Genomic DNA, 20196 nt, shown 5'->3' on the forward strand with positions numbered 1-20196 from the left:
CTATTACTTATATGACATAATCATGTGGAGGTTCGTCCACTTGGAGGCCTTTGTAAGGAGAGTATCTCAGGTGAATAGGTCTGTCTACTTCAATTTCTCTCTCTCTTCAACCATCCTCTTTCAAGATCCTAGTCGAGTTCCCATCCTCCTCCCTCCATTTGGAGGAGACATTTCCTTCCTTCCATTTCTTCTTGGATCCTGCAACCTTCAGTATCTCAGACTTGTCCAGACTTTGGGGACTGCAGAGGGAGAAGTGGGGTCTAGTCCAGGAACAATGGGTGCACACCAAATCGGGTTCAGTATTCCCCAAAAGAGCTTAGTGACTTGACTGCCAGTTCCCTAAGAAGTATGTACACCACTCCCAAATTAGCATTAATTTTACTCAATGACAACACATTCTTTCTCAAATGTGATTTTCTCCCCAGCATTATTTCATTAAGGAGCATTTGGCTCCCTCCTGAATCTGGCTTGCAAGCATCATGACATTAGCGGGCACTATCTTAGCCAGCGAGCACCAAGTATGCCAACTCCAAATCTCTCTCCTAATATAATTGGGGGTGGGTGCGCGCGGGTAGGTCTCAGTGCCTGCTATGGTAGACCCTTGGTAAGTATTTGTTGAATTAAATATAATCGACTTTCCTTTATGTGATGGGGAATCATGGATGGTCTTCGAATGGCAATTAAATTTCCATCTTGCGGCAATACAAGGTTTAATTCCTCCAAATAAATAAACTTATATATTTCAAAATAGGGACTTAATACTTCCTAAAGGAAAAAATCTTGGATGGAAGAAACTCATTATTGATACTTAAATGAAATCATTGTTATTCGTAATGCAACATCATTATACCACCTATTTCAGTGGTCTGCGCATCAATCTATGCAGACAGAATATTGTTGTCTGAAACGGTACCAATTTCGTGGTTTTTAAAAGGCAGCGAAGAGAGCATCAGCCTTTCAAAGGGAAAATTGGGCGAGCTTCCTCCAAGATGTGGCCCGCAAGCCCAGCCCTATGTACCTGAGCGGCTCAGCTCACGCCAGGCTTAGGTGAGGGGCAGTGAACCACGTTTCCCAGCGGGCCGTGCAGGTCTTCCGCGCCTGCGCACTGGCAGCGTCGGCAGGCGGGCGGAACTCCCGCGCTATCTAGCCGCCGGGTCTCACCTCGCCTGGTCTCTTCTGCCGGCATGGAGGGGGTCCCGGTCGTGATAACCTGTAACGCGGGCCCTGCCAAGGCCGAGGGAGCCGCAGCCATGCCGCCCCCGCCTCCCGCCTCCCCGCCTGCCCTCACTCCTGTGCCCGCCGCGGGTGAGGAGGGGCCCCCGCCTTTGCCCGAGGCGGGGGCTCCGGGCTGTTCGGGTTCTCGGCCCCCTGAGCTGGAGCCGGAGCGCAGCCTGGGCCGCTTGAGGGGCCGCTTCGAGGACGAGGACGAGGAGCTGGAGGAGGAGGAGGAGCTGGAGGAGGACGAGGAGGAGGAGGAGGAGGAGGAGATGAGCCACTTCTCGCTGAGGCTGGAGGGGGGCCGGCCGGACTCTGAGGACGAGGAGGAGGTATTTGTAGCCCCCCTGCCTGACCACGCAGGGCCGAGGGGCCTCCGGGGCGGAGCCGGCTCCTTAGCCCAGCTCGCCGCTGCAGCCCTGGCGCTGGCGTCGACCTCCACCCCTCCCTACCCTGCCTGCCTCGGCATGTGGCGCGGACCGGACTTCTGTCCCGGTTCCCTGCCGACTCGTCTTGGGAGGTTCCTGCAGATCGCTTATGCTCTCCGGTCCGACCCACTCCTTCTGTAAATGATTGTTGAAGCTACTGCGTGCCCGGCGGGTACCGTGCTCTTGCCTTCCAGGAGCTTACAGTTGGACGGGGGAAACAGCCCATTTCTGCAGGGTGTTGAAAGGATAGTGGACCCTTCCCACCTAATCAATCTCTAATTTGGAAGAAAAAAAATTTTTTTAATGTGATAGCGCATACTTCATCAAGTTAGGAATACACTTAGCCAATCAGAATTAGTATAGTAAACTTGAACACCAATATCAGGAAAGTTTGCCCACCTTGTAAGTCAGTCATAAAGTAAGATGCCCCTCAGCTGGCAGTATACAGTATATCCAAAAGAATGAAATATTTTTGCAACATCCGTTTATATTGTGTTATTGTAACTTTGAGCAGTATTTTGACGCTTTGGAGGTACTGTAACATGCTTTCATTGTTGCAAAGTAAGTTACACATTGTTTATAATGAAATTTGGGGGTTATGGTTTAAGAATTTGAGAAGGCAAGGACTTGTATTTTAACACTATTTCTATTGCGTTTGCAGCGCCTGATTAATCTCTCTGAGCTGACACCGTACATCTTGTGTTCCATTTGCAAAGGTTACTTAATAGATGCAACTACCATTACAGAATGTCTTCATACATGTAAGCATGTAGTTCACATCTCCAAATAATATATTCAGTTTTTGAAATGTCTCGAAAGCATCCTAATTTAATTTTCTTTTCAACAGTTTGTAAAAGCTGCATTGTAAGACATTTTTACTATAGCAACAGATGTCCAAAATGCAACATAGTAGTACATCAGACACAACCTCTCTATAACATAAGGTAAGAAGAATATAAGTAAAATTTTTATTTTAAGTATCCTTTTTCTGAAAGCTTGAAGTTTTGTATTTGGGAATAAATTCTCGACCTATCTCAGAATTAAAGGGAACTACATATTCTTTAAAGGAATACGTATGGAGCACTTACTGTGTACCAGGCACTGTGATATCTGCTGGGGACTTAAAAAAAAAAAAAAAAGAGGCAGAAGCCTCTTTTCTTGTTAATTCCATCATTCAAGTTAATGAGGCTAGTGTAGGTTTGTCATTTTCTGTATATTTAGAATTCTATTTTTTAAAAGTAATACCTGAAACAGCTGGCCTTTTTAGAAAAGCCTATCTGTCGTAGGTTGTTGTGGCTTATTAATCAAATTTTCAGTTCATGCTTAGTTTCCTAGGGGAAGAAAAATACTAAAAGTGGATTGCTTTCATTCGTTCAGCAAATACTATTACATTTTTACTACCTTCATAGAAGAGTTCCTTGCATATGATACACAGAAGTTCAAAATACAGTCTCTGCTCTCAAACTCACATTCTTATCAAGGGACTAAGACCAGTACACGTGGAACGATTTAGCAAACTGTTCAAGAGTCTACAATTACTTATAATTGTGATTACGTATAATGACTTGAGGTTCTCTCAGGTGAGAACCATGAGTACTACCTAAAAGTAAACACCTCTGAGAAAGGAGATGTCCACTCCCAAGAGAAAACGGTTACTTACAAAGAGCATCACTCTGTACCAAAATGCGTTTTGCTGAATTCTGAGGTATTCTCCATCCTTTCCTTTTATTAGGTTGGACCGACAATTACAAGACATAGTGTACAAATTAGTGATCAATCTAGAGGAAAGTAAGTTTATTTTATTACATAGTTGTCAATCCCAGAATCTCTGCTGACTCTACTAGTTAAAGTGTAATTTAGTCTGTGTTTTATCATTTTTTAGGAGAAAAAAAGCAAATGCATGATTTCTATAAAGAAAGAGGTCTAGAAGTACCTAAACCTGGTAAGTTTGGGTGTATACCATGATGTATTTATAGATTAAAGAATACTAACTTAATGAACTTTACTCCCTTTGGGGTTCTTTTTGGTGATAGCTTTGACTACTTTATGATCAAAGAGAAAGATTTTGGAGGTAATGATGTATTGTAATTCAATTTAATTATTTATGAGAATTGAAGAGTACAGACTCTGGAGCTAGACTGTCTGAGTTTGGTCCTAGCTCTGCTGCTTTAGTAGCTGTATGACTTTGGCAAAGTATTTCACTGTCTCAGTTTCCTCATCTAGAAAGTAGGGGTAATGATAGCACTTCATAAAATTGTTGTAAGGATACTTTGTATACATTGATTAATACAAAGCACTTAAAACAGTGCCTGGAACATAGTAACTGCTCAAACAATCGTTTTTATGATGATGGTAATGTCATAGTATGGAAGTTAGAAAGATTTTGGTTTAAATCCTGGATCTTCCACTTACTACGTGGGTGACTTTAGGCAAATTGTCTACTCTCAGTAAACTGTAATTTCAGTCTCTTTATGGTTAAAAAAAAAAAAGCAATAGTACCTGTGTCATGGGATTATAATAAGGATTAAATGAGATGGTGCATGTAAAGTGCTAAGCATAAACCCTGGCACGTAGGAGTGCTTGTTAAGGGTTATCTACAACTGTTGTTGCTGTTCTCATGAGCCCTCTCTGTGGGCCTGATAAACCAGCCACACATGTCTGCCTTTCCTTGTGGCGTGGTCCCCAAGCTTGCCTCTACTTTCACTGGCTTTGATAGATTTGCTGATGTTGTTAAAGGAAGGGAGATTGAGTGCTTTATGATCTTTTAAATAGTTGACATAGTTATAGCTGTGTAATTATTTTTCAAAGATCTCAATTTATGAAATCTTTATTCTAACTCAACTTTTTTGTTTGGCTGTCAAATAGCTGTTCCACAGCCAGTCTCTTCGAACAAAGGAAGATCTAAGAAAGCCTTAGAATCAGTGTTTCGTATTCCACCTGAACTTGATACATCTTTATTACTAGAGTTCATTGGGTGAGTACCCCCTTAACCTTAAAGTAAATAATTTTTTAAGTCCCAACAGTTATGAAGTCATCCTGAGCTCAGGTAAAACCAAGTTTTTCTGATATCCTTTTAAAAGTTAATTATGAAATATTTAAGATTAGGAAAAGGTTAAAGGATAATAATCACTTGTATCTCCCTCATCTGGCTTAAATAAGCAATACTAATATGGCAGAAGCCCCTTGGCTGCCTCTTCCTGTTCACTCCACCTTCTCTTAGAGATTAATAACCACTCTCCTGAAAACAATGATTGTTGTTCCCATGCATTTTTTATATGTTTACCACCTGTGTATCTATTACTAAGTAATATGTAGAATTGTTTTTGCCCATTTAAAAACTTTAAATGGCATCACACCAGTAGTGTTTTCCAGCTTGCTTTTGTCGCTCAGCGTTGTGTGATTCATCCATGTTGAAATGTGTAGCTCTAGTTCATTCATTTTCACCATTGCTTGGTATTCCCTTAAAATAAATATACCATAATTTATCTTTTCTTGTACTGTTGAAGGTCTAACTTGTTTCCAGCTTTTTTACTATTATAAACAATGTTGCTTTAAATGTTTAGTATCCCTGATGACTATTTTTCTTCTCAGTCACTTCCTCCTTATAACTCTAGGTTGCATGTATCATTTTAGTATCTAGCTTTTTCTATGTTGTATGTAGCTCTTTGTGTATTTATCCTGTGTTCTCAACTGATATTAAGGACCCCTAAGAGGCAAGAAACCTTTCTTATGTCTCCACAAAGCCCACAGAGTAATGGTTGATGATAATGAAATAAAGATCTCTTTGGAGGAATGAGAAGAAACCATGTAATACCAAACTTTAAACCAGCAATTTCTGTTCCTAAAGAATGTATTCCAACCTAAATGTCCAAAAGAGAACTGGTTAAATAATGGTATATAGCACACAAATATGTGCCATTATGGAACAATCTCCAAAATGTCTTAAGTGAAAAAAGCAAGATGCAGAAGACAATATATAGCATGTGTCCATTTATGTTTTTTTAAAGACGGTGGTGGAAAATATGTGCATATACGTATGATTTTTACATGCACAGACCATCACTGAAACGACATATAAGAAAATGTTCATGGCAGTTGTCTCTAGAAAAGGGCCCTGGAGTCTATGAGTCTGGGATGGGTAGGCTTTTCATTGTATTTGAATTTTTACCATGTAACTTGATTTTTAATAAGTCTAGTTAATTAAAATTTGAAAATTGAAAGGAATTTCTATTTCTAAATTATTTTGAGGAAATGTAATCTTTTCCACTAATGCACAGTAGGAACTGACAATCAAATTTTTTTTATACCCTCTTTGAAAAGTAGCAGGGATGCACTTTTGAAAAGTGGCAATACTGCAAAGATGGCAAAGATGTGATGGGTGTGCCACCATTACCTCTTTCTTTGCCCACAGCAGAAATCAATAATTAATCATGGCAAGCTTTCCCAATGCTTGAGACTTGACTAGAGTGCTCAAGGCGGCCATTACCACTTACCAAAGTTGTTAGATTGTTAACACATTTCCTGCTGTAGAAAAAAGAGCCTCACTTGGAATAAGAAGATCTAGATTTAAGTCCTAGCTTCTCTATCTAGCTTTGTAAACTTGAACGAATTATGTTTTGTTTATTCATAAGATGTTTATTAGGGTCTTGCTATATGCCAGCGCAGCACGCTGGCAGCTGCTGGGAATGTAGCTTGAATAAGTCAGCCATAGGCCTTGCCCTAGTGGAAGTTTTAGTTTTAGCTTCTCACAGCATCAGCTTCTCTGTCTGTAAAATGAGAGAATTGAACCTCACATGTTGATGATTACGATGGGTAGTCTGTCTACCTTATAATATATTCCTTTATCTGTTTTCAAATGGTTAACGAGAAGAAAGCTTCCAGTGGCAAAGAATCCTTTTCAAGTCCCCAGTCCCCAGAGGTAAAGCCCCACATTTTCACTACATGGAGAGGCTTTTGTGTTACCACAAAAGTCAAGCTACTGAGGGTAACTCCTAGGAAGTTCCTTCATGGTGGGACAAGTGGCAGATGAGTTTTAACCTGGTGCAAGTACGAGGACAAATTTGGTCCACTGGTGACCTTGCTTGAATTGGAGGAACAAAAAAAAACTGAGGTAGATTCAGCCTGTGGGCAGTGATTTTTCAACCACTGGAATATGAAATTAGATTTCCTCTCTAGATTGGGCATGCATCTTTTGTGATCTTAAGATAGTCTTGTACTTCATTTTGTTCTTTGGTTTCTATGTGTAAGGTAGAAGATTATGAAAAGAAAGAACCTCACACCGGCAGTATAGTGTGTATAGAAAGCATAGGCTTTGAAGAATCTAACTTAAAAGATATGTAACCATTGGGACGTAGCTTAGCTTCTCTGATTTTCACTTTCCATATTTCTAAATTGGGGGTTATAATAGCAACTCACAGGATTCTTGTAAGAATCAACATATGATATTCCTAGCATATCTAAACTATTATCAATATGTGAATATTGAAATAATGCAAGGTCGTTCAAAATTAAAGGTTAAAGTAGTTCGTGGTGTTGTAATATGTACAACGTCTGCCTAGTAAAGAAAATGGACTCGTGTGATGTGTGATATGACAAAAGTTTAATTCAGTCTTAAGCTCAGCGACGTTTATAGTAAACCAGGGAGGCACTGTCCCACTGTATGCTGTTAGTCCAACTAGAGTATTATGTTCAGCTTTGAGTACTAGATTTTAAGGGTGATGTTGGTAAACTGAGGTGTAACCAGATAAGTAGGTTTGGAAACCATGTCATATATGGCAGCAGAAGGAACAAAAATATTTAGCCCAAAGAAGAGAAAGCAATCATAAACCCCTCAAGTTAATTTTAAATCTTTAGAGGGTTATCAGATAAAAGAAAGATTGGATCTGATTCACAAAAGTCCCAAAAGGCAAAACCAGGACCAGTCGGTATAAGTTACAGGGAGAAACGTATTTGATTCAGTGCGAGCAGGCAATGTGTAACAAAATTGCCCACAAATAGAATGAACTAACTTGTCAATTAAGAAGCTCTCTATTGCTTTAGGTATTCAGGTAGAATCCATACATCATGGATTCTGTAGAGATAATTCTTGTAATGTGTAGGATATTTTATTTTATAATTCTAAGATTATGTATAATCTTAGATTTATATTTTATATAAAATGTATATATAAATTTGTGTTTTGTGTTTATATAGTTTATATTTAATATAAGATTATATTCTCTGTTATACTTGTATCTAAGAATACTCTGTAGGTGATGCAGTTGTGATCTTGTCTGTTCTTCAGCATGATAGGGAAGAATGAATGTGGGCTTTGGTGCTAGGCACACCTGAGTTTGAATCCCAGCTTTATCACTTACTAGCTCTGTGACCTTAGGCAAGTTATTAAACCTCTCTGAGCTTAATTTCCCTCATCTGTAAAATGGGGATACTAATACTTGATTTGCAGTGCTTTGTGAAAGCTAAATGAAAAACATGCATAATATATGAAGACCTAGTATGCTTGGTACCTAGTAGATGCTCAACAAAGGAAGTGCTCCTTGCCTCCTCGTGATGTAAAAAGGTGAAAGGCAAACTGAGTAAATCATGCCCAGGTGATTATGCTACAAGTAAAACAACAGGAAATACAGCAAGCTTCTTGTAAGAAATCTGTCTTGTAAAGGTTACTATAGAGAAAAAGAGACATTAATTATGATAGAGAAAGAAAGAAGTTTTACTTTAAGCTGTAAAATGTTAGAATCCTACATATGGGGGAAATCTAAATATTAAGAAAATAATTTTAGGGGCCGGCCCCGTGACTGAGTGGTTAAGTTCGCGCGCTCCCCTTCGGTGGCCCAGGGTTTTGCCAGTTCCAATCCTGGGTGTGGACATGGCACCGCTCATCAGGCCGTGCTGAGGTGGTGTCCCACATAGCACAACCAGAAGGACCTACAACTGGAGTATACAACAATGTACTGGGGGCTTTGGGGAGAAGAAGAAGCAGGGTGGGGGAGATTTGCAACAGATGTTAACTCAGGTGCCAAGCTTTAAAAAAAAGAATATAGGGGCTGGCCCCGTGGTCGAGTGATTGGGTTCGCGTGCTCTGCTGCAGGTGGCCCAGTGTTTCATTGGTTCGAATCCTGGACGCAGACATGGCACTGCTCATCAGGCCATGCTGAGGCAGCGTCCCACATACCACAGCTGGAAGGACCCACAACAAAGAATATACAACTATGTACCAGGGGGCTTCGGGGATAAAAAGGAAAAAAATAAAATCTTAAAAAAAAAAAAAAAAAAAGAATATAATTTTAACTCCTGGAAGTAAGTATACAAAGTAGTGTGAAATACTGGATAAAACTACCTTTGTCATACCACTAGGTGGCAGAGGTGACAATCAACTGCATTCGTTTAAACACAGGTGACGGTGTTTTAAAATTGATGTTCCTTAGATACTTAGAGTCATCTTATTTTTCTGTGTTATATGATTATATAGTTTAAAATATTTTATTAATTAATTTTGCTTTCGTTTTTCAGTGCTAATGAAGGCACGGGACATTTTAAGGTATTTTACTTTTGTTTTTCATTTACTTCACAAGAGGACCCTGTAGCATAGCAATCACATGGAGATTGTCTTCAATTACAACAAAGAGTGTTTTATAAATAAAAGTTGTTGAAATATGAAGTACATTTAATAATGCTCTCTTATAATAGGTTTATGAGAAAAGAGTTATTAAGTAGAGATTTGTTATTAATTCAGAAGTCTAAGGAAAAATAAGTGAGTAATTTTTAAAACTCTAAAACCAATTGCTATGTTAATTTGGTGATTAAAAAATGTTTCAAAGCATTTTTTGCATAGTTGGCGTTTAGAGTTAAAAATGAGCTTAAAATTTTATTTGCATGTAACTTTTTTGGCTCACGTTAACCTGCCCTGACTTGTTACTGCAAGTAACAAGTAAGAATTTCAGAGGTGAGACTGAACTTCTTTGTAACATAGTTTAGTTCAGAGTTGTCTTAAAGGCTCCGATATCACAGGTGTCATTGTACACAGTGTTGCTCCTATAGTGTGAGTCCTTCAGGAAAAGGTGACTTTTTTAAAAAGGTGTAAATCAGGCCTTACATTTTCTTGGGATTGTAAATATATAAGGAAATAGGTGACTTTAATCTGTTTAGATTTTCAGTGACTTTGTCAAAGTCTGTACTAAAATTTGGGTGAATTATATGTGGTTGGATGTATTGTGAATACAGTGGCTTGGAGATGGGAATTAAAACAAGAATAAATGTGTACTTCTCTGGATAAAGTATGTTATAGATGTTTCCCTGAGACCAGTGTGATGGAGGGAATGTAGTTTAGAATTTGGTAACTTTGAAACTCTTCTAAGTAGTAAAATATGAAATTTATTGTGATTAACTTTAAGAAGTTCTTTCATAGTAGTGTGGTGGGTGAGAAAGTGGCGTATAAGTTTCTGTATGGGACAAGTACAGTGTCATATGCTCCTAGAGTTCACTGAAGACATCTGTCCTATGACCTGTAGTAGCCAGACAAGCCAGCTGCATATAAAAACCTCATGCAGAAAGAACTAGAAATTAAATTGAAATATTAGCCTATTGCTTCCACAAAAGCACATATGTACCTAGAATATTTATGTAGTTCTGATCCTCACACATCAAGAAAATTTGATGACAGTACCACATATGAAGTGTTCTTGCCAAAACAAAGAAATGTGAGATTAATCACACCCCTAGATTTAATTACTAATGTATAGGAAATCCTGGGAACAAAGGAACATGTTAAGTGACACTGTAAGAATGTAATAAGCCAAATCTAGACAGTGGAAAACTACAGGACAAACAATTCTGATTCTTTAATAAATGGAAAGAGGTGAAGAGGGAACATATAAATAGAACAAATTGATTAAAAAAGATTCAAGGGACATCAACTAATTGCAATGTATGGAGTTTATTTGGATTTGATTTGAAAAATAAACTAAGAAATTTGTGAGATAATAGCCCCAAATTGGAAACAACCTAAATATCCATCAACTGATGAATAGATAAACAAAATGTGGTATATCCATACAATGGAATATTATTTGGCAATAAAAAGGAAGGAAGTACTGATACATGCTCCAGCATGGGTGAACCTTGAAAATATGTGAAGTGAAAGAAGCCAGGCACAGAAGACCACACATTGTGTGATTCCATTTATATGAAATGGCCAGAACAGAGAAGTTCATAGATACAGAGAGTAGATTGGTCGTTGCCAGAGACTCAGGGAAGGGGAACTTGGAAGTGACTGCTAGTTGGTGTGAGGTTTCTTTTTAGATGATGAAAATGTTCTGAAATTACTGGTGATAGTTGCACAACTCTGTAAATATACTAAAAACCATTGAATTGTACACTTTAAAATGGTGAATTTAATGATACGTGAGTTATATCTCAATAAAGCTGTTAAATTTTTAAAACATAACTAAGCCAATATCTGATAGAAACTTTGAATAGAAGCATTGTTTGTAATATATTTAGTGTATACATTTTGAGAATACAAAAATATGTCTGGTAAAAATAATATATGCATAAATTAGAATTTTGGTTTGAGTCCGTCATTGGTTATTAGCTTTTTTTCATAAAATCTTTGTTTTATTTTTATTCTCTCTGTAATGACAGCCCTAAAAACAATAAAATCATTTTCTACTAGGTAAGAAAATTGAGACAGTTGGTGAAATTTGAACATTTACTAGATATTTTCTGATATCAAGGAATTTCAAAATATGATAATGGTATGTTTTTTAAAAGAATTCTTATCATTTAGAGATAGATACTGAAGTATTTACAAATGATGATATGATTAAATGATACGGCTGGGTTTTGCTTCAAAACAAATGGGGAAATGTGGACCAGACAGTAGTTGGGGTGGGACATGGGTGGAGTCTACTTAAAATAACATTGGCCTTGAGTTGATAAAGCTTGGTGATAGGTACATAGGCATTTGTCATACTGTTCTCTCATAGTTTTGAGATGTTAAGCTTTCGGTTTTAACTGATGTAAATTTTCAGGCTTTATGTCTGTGAGAGGTGATGAATGTATTGTTTCAGAAACAAGTAGTTCTATTGATGCTGCATTTTGTGAGTATTTTTAGTTTGCTAAAACAGTCTTTTTATACTTTCTTAACCATTTGGCAATGTTATTGTTTTTCTTTTAATTCTGTATTTATAATGGAGTTCTAGTTAGAGCTTTTGATATTATAGCTCAGTATTCTCTACTAATTAGAAAGCTGTTTTTGTACCTTATATTTGAGTTCAAATAATAGGTGGTGGTGTTTTTGTCTATCTGGATGCACATGCCTGGTTGTCTGTGTCCCTTTGCAATGTTAGCAACCATTGGTGCTCAATGTCTAAGCCCATTAACAGGGTTTGGAAAATGATGCTATCCTTCCTTTGTCTTTTATTACTTGAAATACTTCTATAAAGAGAAACTTCCCTTCATCTTTTTGGTTAGCCAGTGGTACAGTTTATATAGGAAAGGAAGGATAAATACTTGATTCTTCCCTTTACTTACCAAGTTCAAAATAATGAGTTGGTTTGTTAGCATCCTCCAGTCATGACCAATTAGGTATTGTTTTTGTTATTCATTTAACAACAAAATTCATGGATTTGGACGTATTTGTGGTTTAAACCCACTTCAGTTATTACCCTTATTGATGTTCAAATTGTCCCATCCTAGATATCACAGTTTGTGATAGCTTCCTTGCTATCTGATATGACGATATAGTCCATGCTCAACTTGTACATCTCTTGCCTTAGACACTGAATCAGTCATTTCTCCAAGGTATCCTAGTTCCTTTGGTGGTACCTTTTCAGAGTCAAAGTCTGGTTGCTAGGGGTTCACCCTGCTACTGGGTTGGTAGCTGTTTCTAAGCCTTTCAGTTGACAGAGGTAGGAATTTTTTTCACGGTAAAATATAATTATGAGTTGATACCATCTTTTTAAAAGACATTTTTAGTGGTATGCGTTATCTAAAGCCAGAAACTAACTGAATGTCTTGTAAATCTCCCTATAGGTCTTAAACTAGCTTATTTCAACTTTCTTATCAAGTTGATCTTTGTGTAATAGATGGCAGGGAAGATTGCTGTGCTTAATTTCAAAGAACATTAGTTCTTCTGTGGATTTTTTTTCCTTGTTTATTTGCAGATGGTAGGAGGCTATTGAGTGTAGCAGAAAAAAATGCAATGACCATTTAGGTGAGAACTGGTTTTGTGACCTTAAGCCAAAAAAAAAAAGAAGAACAAATTGTCTTCTAAAAAAGCTGAATCTGAATTATATGGGGAAAAACTCCTGTTAACCCTGTGAGGATCCTAGCTTTGAAAGCCATGACTAGATTTTTCTTTCAGGTATTGACAGATCTCATAATCCACTTCTGGGGATCTAAAAAGTACAGTATTGATAACTTTAGCTAAGTTGGATTGATTTTTAACAAACACTAGGGGTGAGTGCTCACCAAGAAATTAAAAATGAGGGAAATCGGACTGTCTTCTGCTGGTGTACCTGAAGCCTGCTATTGAGATGGTAAGCCCAGGAGGCTGACCTTCAGAAATGCACTGGTTGCCAGGCAGCCACCCAGCTAGACGATCCGGAATATCAGCTTCTCAGTGCACCTGACGGGGCTCTCATGCTAGTCAGGTAGTGCTCCCTACAATGAGGTACCTTCCTGGGGTCTCCGCCTGGGGCTCTGCTGCATCTCCTCCTTAGTGAGACTGCCGCCTTAGCTTTGTGAAATGATTCCTGTACCTGCATTAAAAGAACGTGAAAGTTTGCGATTTTGCCTAGATGATACCACTATCCCATGGTGACAACTGGGTCCTCTATAAGAGTTAAATTTCTTGGGGTCGGCCTTGTGGTGTAGTGGTTAGGTTCAGCATACTCCACTTCCGTGGCCTGGGTTCGCAGGTTCAGATCCTGGGCACAGACCTATACCGCTTGTCGGCCACACTGGGGCAGCATCCCACATACAAAGAAGAGGAAGATTGGCACAGATATTAGCTCAGGGATAATCTTCCTTGAGCGAAAAAAGAAGAAGATTGGCAACAGATGTTAGCTCCGGGCGAGTCTTCCTCACCAAAAAAGAAAAGAGTTAAATTTCTTCACATAAAGAGCAAAATGAGCACAAAACACCAATAACTCTAAGTGCTTTATTATGTGCCAGGATTTCTTAACCATTATTTACATATATTAACTCACTTTCCTCATGATGATTCTATGAGGGTGCTGTTATTATCTCTGTTTTACAAATGGGGACATGGAGACACAGAAAGGTTCAGCAACTTGCCCAAAGACATGCAGCGAGAAAATGGCAGAACCAGGATAAACCCAGGCAGCCTGTCTCTGGAATACCTGCCCTTAACACCTGTGTGATCTGCTACACTGTGGTAATGAGGGATGAGCTACTGTCAGGAGAGGTCGGAAGAAACCAAAACTGCAGATGAGAAAGCTGAGCATTGTTGCCTGGAACAAACATGTGCCTAATCCGCCTAACCCTCTTGGTAGCTGTTCTGGGCTCCCGCTCTGCTAGTGCTGGAAAAACACTGCTCAGGTTTTCCTAAAAGGCACCCTTTTAGTTCTGATTACCTCAGCTTTTCATTTGCATTAGATAGTAGTAGCCTTAACGTTGCCTCAGAGAGAGACTGGCTGAGTAAGCATTAGTTTCTACTTTAAAACCCTGTGGTCTCTCCACCTGTCGCCTCAGACCATCGGATCAGATTTCAGCTACTTCTGTCTAGATGTTAATCGTTTTATTTTCCACTTAAAAAAGAAAACCCTTTATTGTGGGAAATTTCAAACTCATACAAAAGTAGACAGATGGTAAAATGAATTCCCATGTGCACATCACTCAACTTGAATAATTATAGACTCACGGCCACTCCTCATTTCACCTATACCATCACCACTTTTCCTTCGCATATAATTTTGAAGCAAATCCCAGACTACATATCATTTTATCGTTAAATAATCCAATTTGTTTCTAAAAGATAAGGACTTTTTACAAACATAATAATGGTACTACAGTTTTAAAAATTAACAGTAATTCCATCATCAAATAGCCGTCTACTATTTACATTTCCTAGATTGTCTCATGAAGATTGTTTTATAGGTTTGTGTAAATCGGGATCCAGATAAGATCCGTACATTGTAGTTGGTGTTTGTAACACTTACGTCTTTTTTACTCTAGCCATCCCTCCTCCGTCTTGTTTTCTTTTTCTTGCAGTTTCTTTCTTGAAGAAACTAGGTTGTTTTAGATGCTTAATCTTGGATGTCCTCTCTCTGTCAATAAATTTTACTCTGTTTTGCTTTTGATAAGGTATTAAAATAAACCAGTAAACCCTTCTATTAAGAAAAATTGTTGACATACTTTTCAGAGAGGAACCTAGGCAGAAATTCTTTTTTCCTTCTTTCATAGGTAAATTAACTCAAATTTCATAGTAGTTTTTCTTTCATAAGTTTATCAAATCATATTTGCCATAAAATTTGCTTTAAGGTTTATGCATTTTGTGTGTATTTAATCTGAAGATAGTTTATTCATTTATTTTTTGTAGCCATTGGAAAAGAAGTTTGTCCGAGTGTCAGGAGAAGCAACTATTGGGCATGTAGAAAAATTCCTCAGAAGAAAGATGGATCTTGATCCCGCTTGTCAGGTAGAGTACATATGTGTAAAGGGACAGGTGAAGTTATCAGATTACCTTTAGCATATTGAAGAAAGAACTGTCTCTAGGATTTTATCAGTGGCTTTTGTCATGTGATACTGTGTATATTTTAAATACTAATTGAATATTGGTACACAGTGATACCCACCCCCAACTTTAATCACATTTGACTTACTGTCTGGTTTTTGCTGCCATTGATGACCGTCTATTGGTGTCAGAAAACAGCTGAGGATTTGAGAACTACTAAAGAGCTTCTAGAGCCTCAGTTCCAGCTCTTTCCTTTTTGGTAGGAGAACAAAACATTACTTATCATCCATCCACTTCTCTTCGGAGGACTTTCTTGCATTTCTCAGTTACTCAAGTATAACACACTAGCTCAAGACACCTAGAACAGTGAAATATCTATCTAATAGAGACCCTTTCAGTTTTTTAGGGATTGAAAAAGATCTCCCAGGGGCCAGCCCGGTGGCACAGCGGTTAAGTGCGCACATTCCGCTTTGGCAGCCTGGGGTTTGCTGGTTCAGATCTCGGGTGCAGACATGGCACAGCGTGGCAAGCCACGCTGTGGCAGGTGTCCCACATATAAAGTAGAGGAAGATGGGCACGGATGTTAGCTCAGGGCCAGCCTTCCTCAGCAAAAAGAGGATTGGCAGCAGATGTTAGCTCAGGGCTAATCTTCCTCAAAAAAACAAAAAAGGAAAGGATCTCCCATTCTGCTATATAATATTTTTTTATGGTGAAATGGAAACTTCAAACCTCTTGTATTGTTGAACGTAAAGTATAAATATACTCATAGTTCTAGTGATGTGAGCCAGTGAAAATGTACATTTACATAGTTTTGCATTTTCATTAGACAAATTTAAAATGGCTTTTTGTTATCCTCCATCACGTGTAAAATTTCATAGACTAAGTCGTATATATATTTTTTTTTCCATAGGAAGATTGGTCCTGAGAGAACATCTGTTGCCAATCTTCCTCTTTTTGCTTGAGGAAAATTAACCCTGAGCTAACATCTGTGCCAGTCTTTCTCCGCTTTGTATGTGGGTTGCTGCCACAGCATGACTGACAAGTGGTGGTGGTCTGTGCCCAAGATGCAAACCCACAAACCCAAGCTACTGAAGCAGAGTGACTTAACCACTATTCCACAGGGCTGGCCCCTCATACACTAATTTTTATCTAAAATACCTGTTTGCTGTTAAGTTAGTAGATATTTTAAATCTGGCTGAAATTTTCCTAGTGTTTCAGTACCAGTATCTACTCGTACTAAATATATATTAAATCCAATGAAATGTGACTTCTCTTACTGAGATTGACATAATGCTGGCTGTATCTCACGGCAACTGAAAACTGGAAGTGACTTATCTGTTACCTTTTAGCCGTAGCATACTTGAGGCTATTCTCCGTCTTTTGGTTAGAAATAGAAAGCTGTTTAGAGACTCCTGGACAAAGAATTGTGAGTGATCCCGTATGTCTATTATTTTTAAAAGCAGAAGTCAGAAAACTTGCACCTGATTGTATGGAATAACTAAGAAGTGGAAGCCAAGAGAGCTTTCTCTAGGATATGGATTACTTCTTCTGTGGCTAGATATTGATTAGAGCACAATTACCATTTGTAAGTTTCACGGTTGGTGTTTTAAGAAACTCGGTTGCCAAAACTCTAAATTGGTTTTATGGTGTGAAAACGTGGGTTTATATTTTCCTCATATCATAGAATTTCAAGGCTTTTAGCATTTTGAAGTAAAATCATATAAAATTTGTTTCAACCTTTAATTGTCTCTGTCACCTCTTGGCTCTTTAGGTAAATATTCCTTTCCTATTCAGATACTATATAGCTGATAACATTCATAAATTACTATTTCACCAAAATGTTAAAATAACGGAACAGAGAATTATCAAATATGGAGACCCATTAATTGCTGACTAAAATTGTTTAAGCCTTCTAAACCCAAGAGAGAGTAAACAAGAATTACTTCTAATATGAACAAAACATTGAGTTAGTTAACCGTTAATCAAAATAAAATTCTTTGTGAACCAAGTCACTTGAGCCTGCTGTGCCGAGCGTCTTTAAACCAGTTAGTCCCAGGTCAGAAATGTCTGCTTTGTTTACAGATATGTGACCTTCATGTATGGCTATTTGCTAACAGGAATGAATGATTACTAGGGGACTGTTAAGTGATAAACTACCTTTAAAGTTATTTGTGGCAGATCAAAATAAAAAAAGACAACAGTTCTAAAAGATAAAAAAATACAGATCATGTGTTCTTAAAAGAGATTTAAGTTAATTCAAAATCAGAAATCAATAGTTATTTGAATAGATTTCTTTCACATAGAGACCCCAGTGCCTCTGGATAACTGTCGTTGATTTAGCGGTATTTTGAACTCATTGATGTCTTACTATATTTTGTTTTGTAGTTACTCTTATGTTGTGTTCCTTTTTACATTGTTTGATGTTTAGACCTTATTTTGCTTTAATGAAACAAGGCTTAGAAAATACATCGCATTGATCACTAAAAATTCTTTATATAAAAGACGTGGTATTAGGTTTTGTTGTTAATCCTACCATAATTCCATCTAAAAGATAGATTCTTTTATTTTCTTATTGAAGTTAAGATAGTTTACAACATTGTGAAATTTCATTTGTACATTATCATTTGTCACTCATCTTATAGGTGCGCCCCTTCACCCTTTGTGCCCACCCCCCCTACCCTCTTTCCCCCAGTAACCACTAAATAGTTCTTTCTGTCCATGTATTTGTTTATCTTCCACATATGAGTGAAATCACACAGTGTTTGTCTTTCTCTATCTGGCTTATTTCACTTAACATAATACCCTCAAGGTCCATCCATGTTGTTGTGAATGAGGCAATTTTTTCATTTTTTATGGCTGAGTAGTATTCCATTGTATATATATTCCATATATTCTTTATCCAATCATCAGTTGATGGGCACTTAGGTTGCTTCCATGTCTTGGCTATTGTGAATAATGCTCCAATGAACATAGGGGTGCACAAGTCTCTTTAAATTGCTGATGTCAAGTTCTTTGGATAGATAGCCAGTAGTGGGATGGCTGATGTTTCTATTTTTTTTTCCTACTTTTTCTCCCCAAATCCCCCAAGTACATAGTTGTATATTTTAGTTGTGGGTCCTTCTAGTTGTGATATGTGGGACGCTGCCTCAACGTAGCCTAATGAGCAGTGCCATGTCCACGCCCAGGATCTGAACCAGCAAAACCCTAGGCTGCTGAAGCAGAGCATGTGAACTTAACCACTTGGCCACCGGGCTGGCCCTGGTGTTTCTATTTTTAGCTTTTAGTTTTTTAAGAAATCTCCATACTGTTTTCCATAGTGGCTGAACCAGTTTGCATTCCTACCAGCAGTATATGAGGGTTCCCTTATCCCCACAACCTCTCCAACATTTGTTATTTTTTGTCTCAGTTATTATAGCCATTCTAGCGGATGTAAGGTGATATCTTAGTGTAGTTTTTTTTTAAAGATACTTTATTTATTTTTTATTATCGTTATTTTTGTGTGTGTGAGGAAGATTGGCCCTGAGCTAACATCTGTTGCAAATCTTCCTCTACTTTATGTAGGATGCCACCACAGCATGTCTTGATGAGCAGCGCTAGGTCTGTTCCCAGGATCCGAACCTGTGAACCCTGTGATTCAGAATATGTGAACTGAACCACTTAGTTAAGTGTAGTTTTAATTTGCATTTCCCTGGTGATCAATGATGTTGAGCATCTTTTTATGTGCCTATTGGCCATCTGTATATCTTCTTTGGAGAAATGTCTGTTCATAGCCTCTGCCCATTTTTTGATCGGGTTGTTTGATTTTTTTGTTGTTGAGTTGTGTGAGTTCTTTATATATTATGGAGATTAACCCTTTGTCGGATATATGATTTGCAAATATTTTTTCCCAGTTGGTGGGTTGTCTTTTTGTTTCAGTCCTGGTTTACCTTGCCTTGTAGAAGCTCTTTAGTCTAATGAAGTCCCACTTGTTTATTTTTTCTTTTGTTTCCCTTGTCCACGAAGACATGGTATCTGAAAAGATCCTTTTAAGGCTGATGTCAAAGAGTGTACTGCCTATATTTTCTTCTAGATGTTTTATGGTTTCAGGTCATACCTTCACGTCTTTGATCCATTTTGAGTTTATTTTTGTAAATGACATAAGAAAATGGTCTACTTTCTTTTACACCTGGCTGTCCAGTTTTCCCAACACCATTTATTGAGGAAACTTTCCTTTGTCCATTGTATGTTCTTAGCTCCTTTGTCAAAGATTAGCTTTCCATAGATGTGTGGTTTTTGTTTCTGGGCTTTCAATTTTGTTCCATTGATCTGTGTGCCTATTTTTGTACGAGTACCATGCTGTTCTGATTACTATAGCTTTGTAGTATATTTTGAAGTCAGGGATTGTGATGCCTCCAGCTTTGTTCTTTTTTCTCAGGATTGCTTTAGCAGATAGGTTCTTTTAAAATTATTATTTATTTAGTAAATGACCTTAACCCTACTATTAAATTGTTTCCAAATCATTTTTCAAAGAGACTCTAATGTAGCATATGGTGTGTCCCTACCATTCATTTATTATCTATTGATACTAAATTGAACATCTATGTACTTGGCTTTAGGAGTACAGGGATGAGACAGAAAATTCATGCCATATGACGAGTGCAACAAGAGCGCAAGACTGAGCAGTTTAACTCTGGAGGGGTCAAAGGATGGATTTGAAGAATGGATAGGAATTTGTCAGAAAGACAAGGAAGATAGAACTTTCTATCAAAGAAAAGAGTATGGATGAACAAAGAGGAATGAGGCAGTGTAGCACTGGCTCATTCAGTGAAAAATCCTGTCTTGGAAACTCTAGTGTGATCTTGCTTTTAAAAAGATAAG

At 38.0% G+C, this 20196-nt stretch overlaps 1 protein-coding gene across 5 annotated transcripts in view; it reads left to right on the forward strand.

The window, feature by feature from the left end:
- The first annotated feature begins 1091 nt into the window (after positions 1-1091).
- The window catches only part of PCGF6 (polycomb group ring finger 6), a 28687-nt gene continuing 9582 nt past the window's right edge, over positions 1092-20196 (forward strand). For 2 of the 5 annotated variants that reach the window (XR_011522188.1, XM_070557332.1), the window contains exons 1-7: positions 1096-1547; positions 2305-2404; positions 2491-2587; positions 3376-3431; positions 3526-3585; positions 4509-4617; positions 9153-9180. Coding sequence is in view for 2 of the 5 variants with exons in the window: in XM_070557332.1 (XP_070413433.1) it covers positions 1185-1547; positions 2305-2404; positions 2491-2587; positions 3376-3431; positions 3526-3585; positions 4509-4617; positions 9153-9180 (813 nt within the window). In the remaining 3 variants the exon portion in view is untranslated. Of the gene's footprint in view, positions 1548-2304; positions 2405-2490; positions 2588-3375; positions 3432-3525; positions 3586-4508; positions 4618-9152; positions 11396-15204; positions 15304-20196 lie in introns of all 5 variants that reach the window. The other 3 variants (XM_008530634.2, XR_011522183.1, XR_011522189.1) reach the window with 3 other exon arrangements.

Source organism: Equus przewalskii, chromosome 1 (assembly GCF_037783145.1).
Source record: "Equus przewalskii isolate Varuska chromosome 1, EquPr2, whole genome shotgun sequence".
Classification (NCBI taxonomy): Eukaryota; Metazoa; Chordata; class Mammalia; order Perissodactyla; family Equidae; genus Equus; species Equus przewalskii.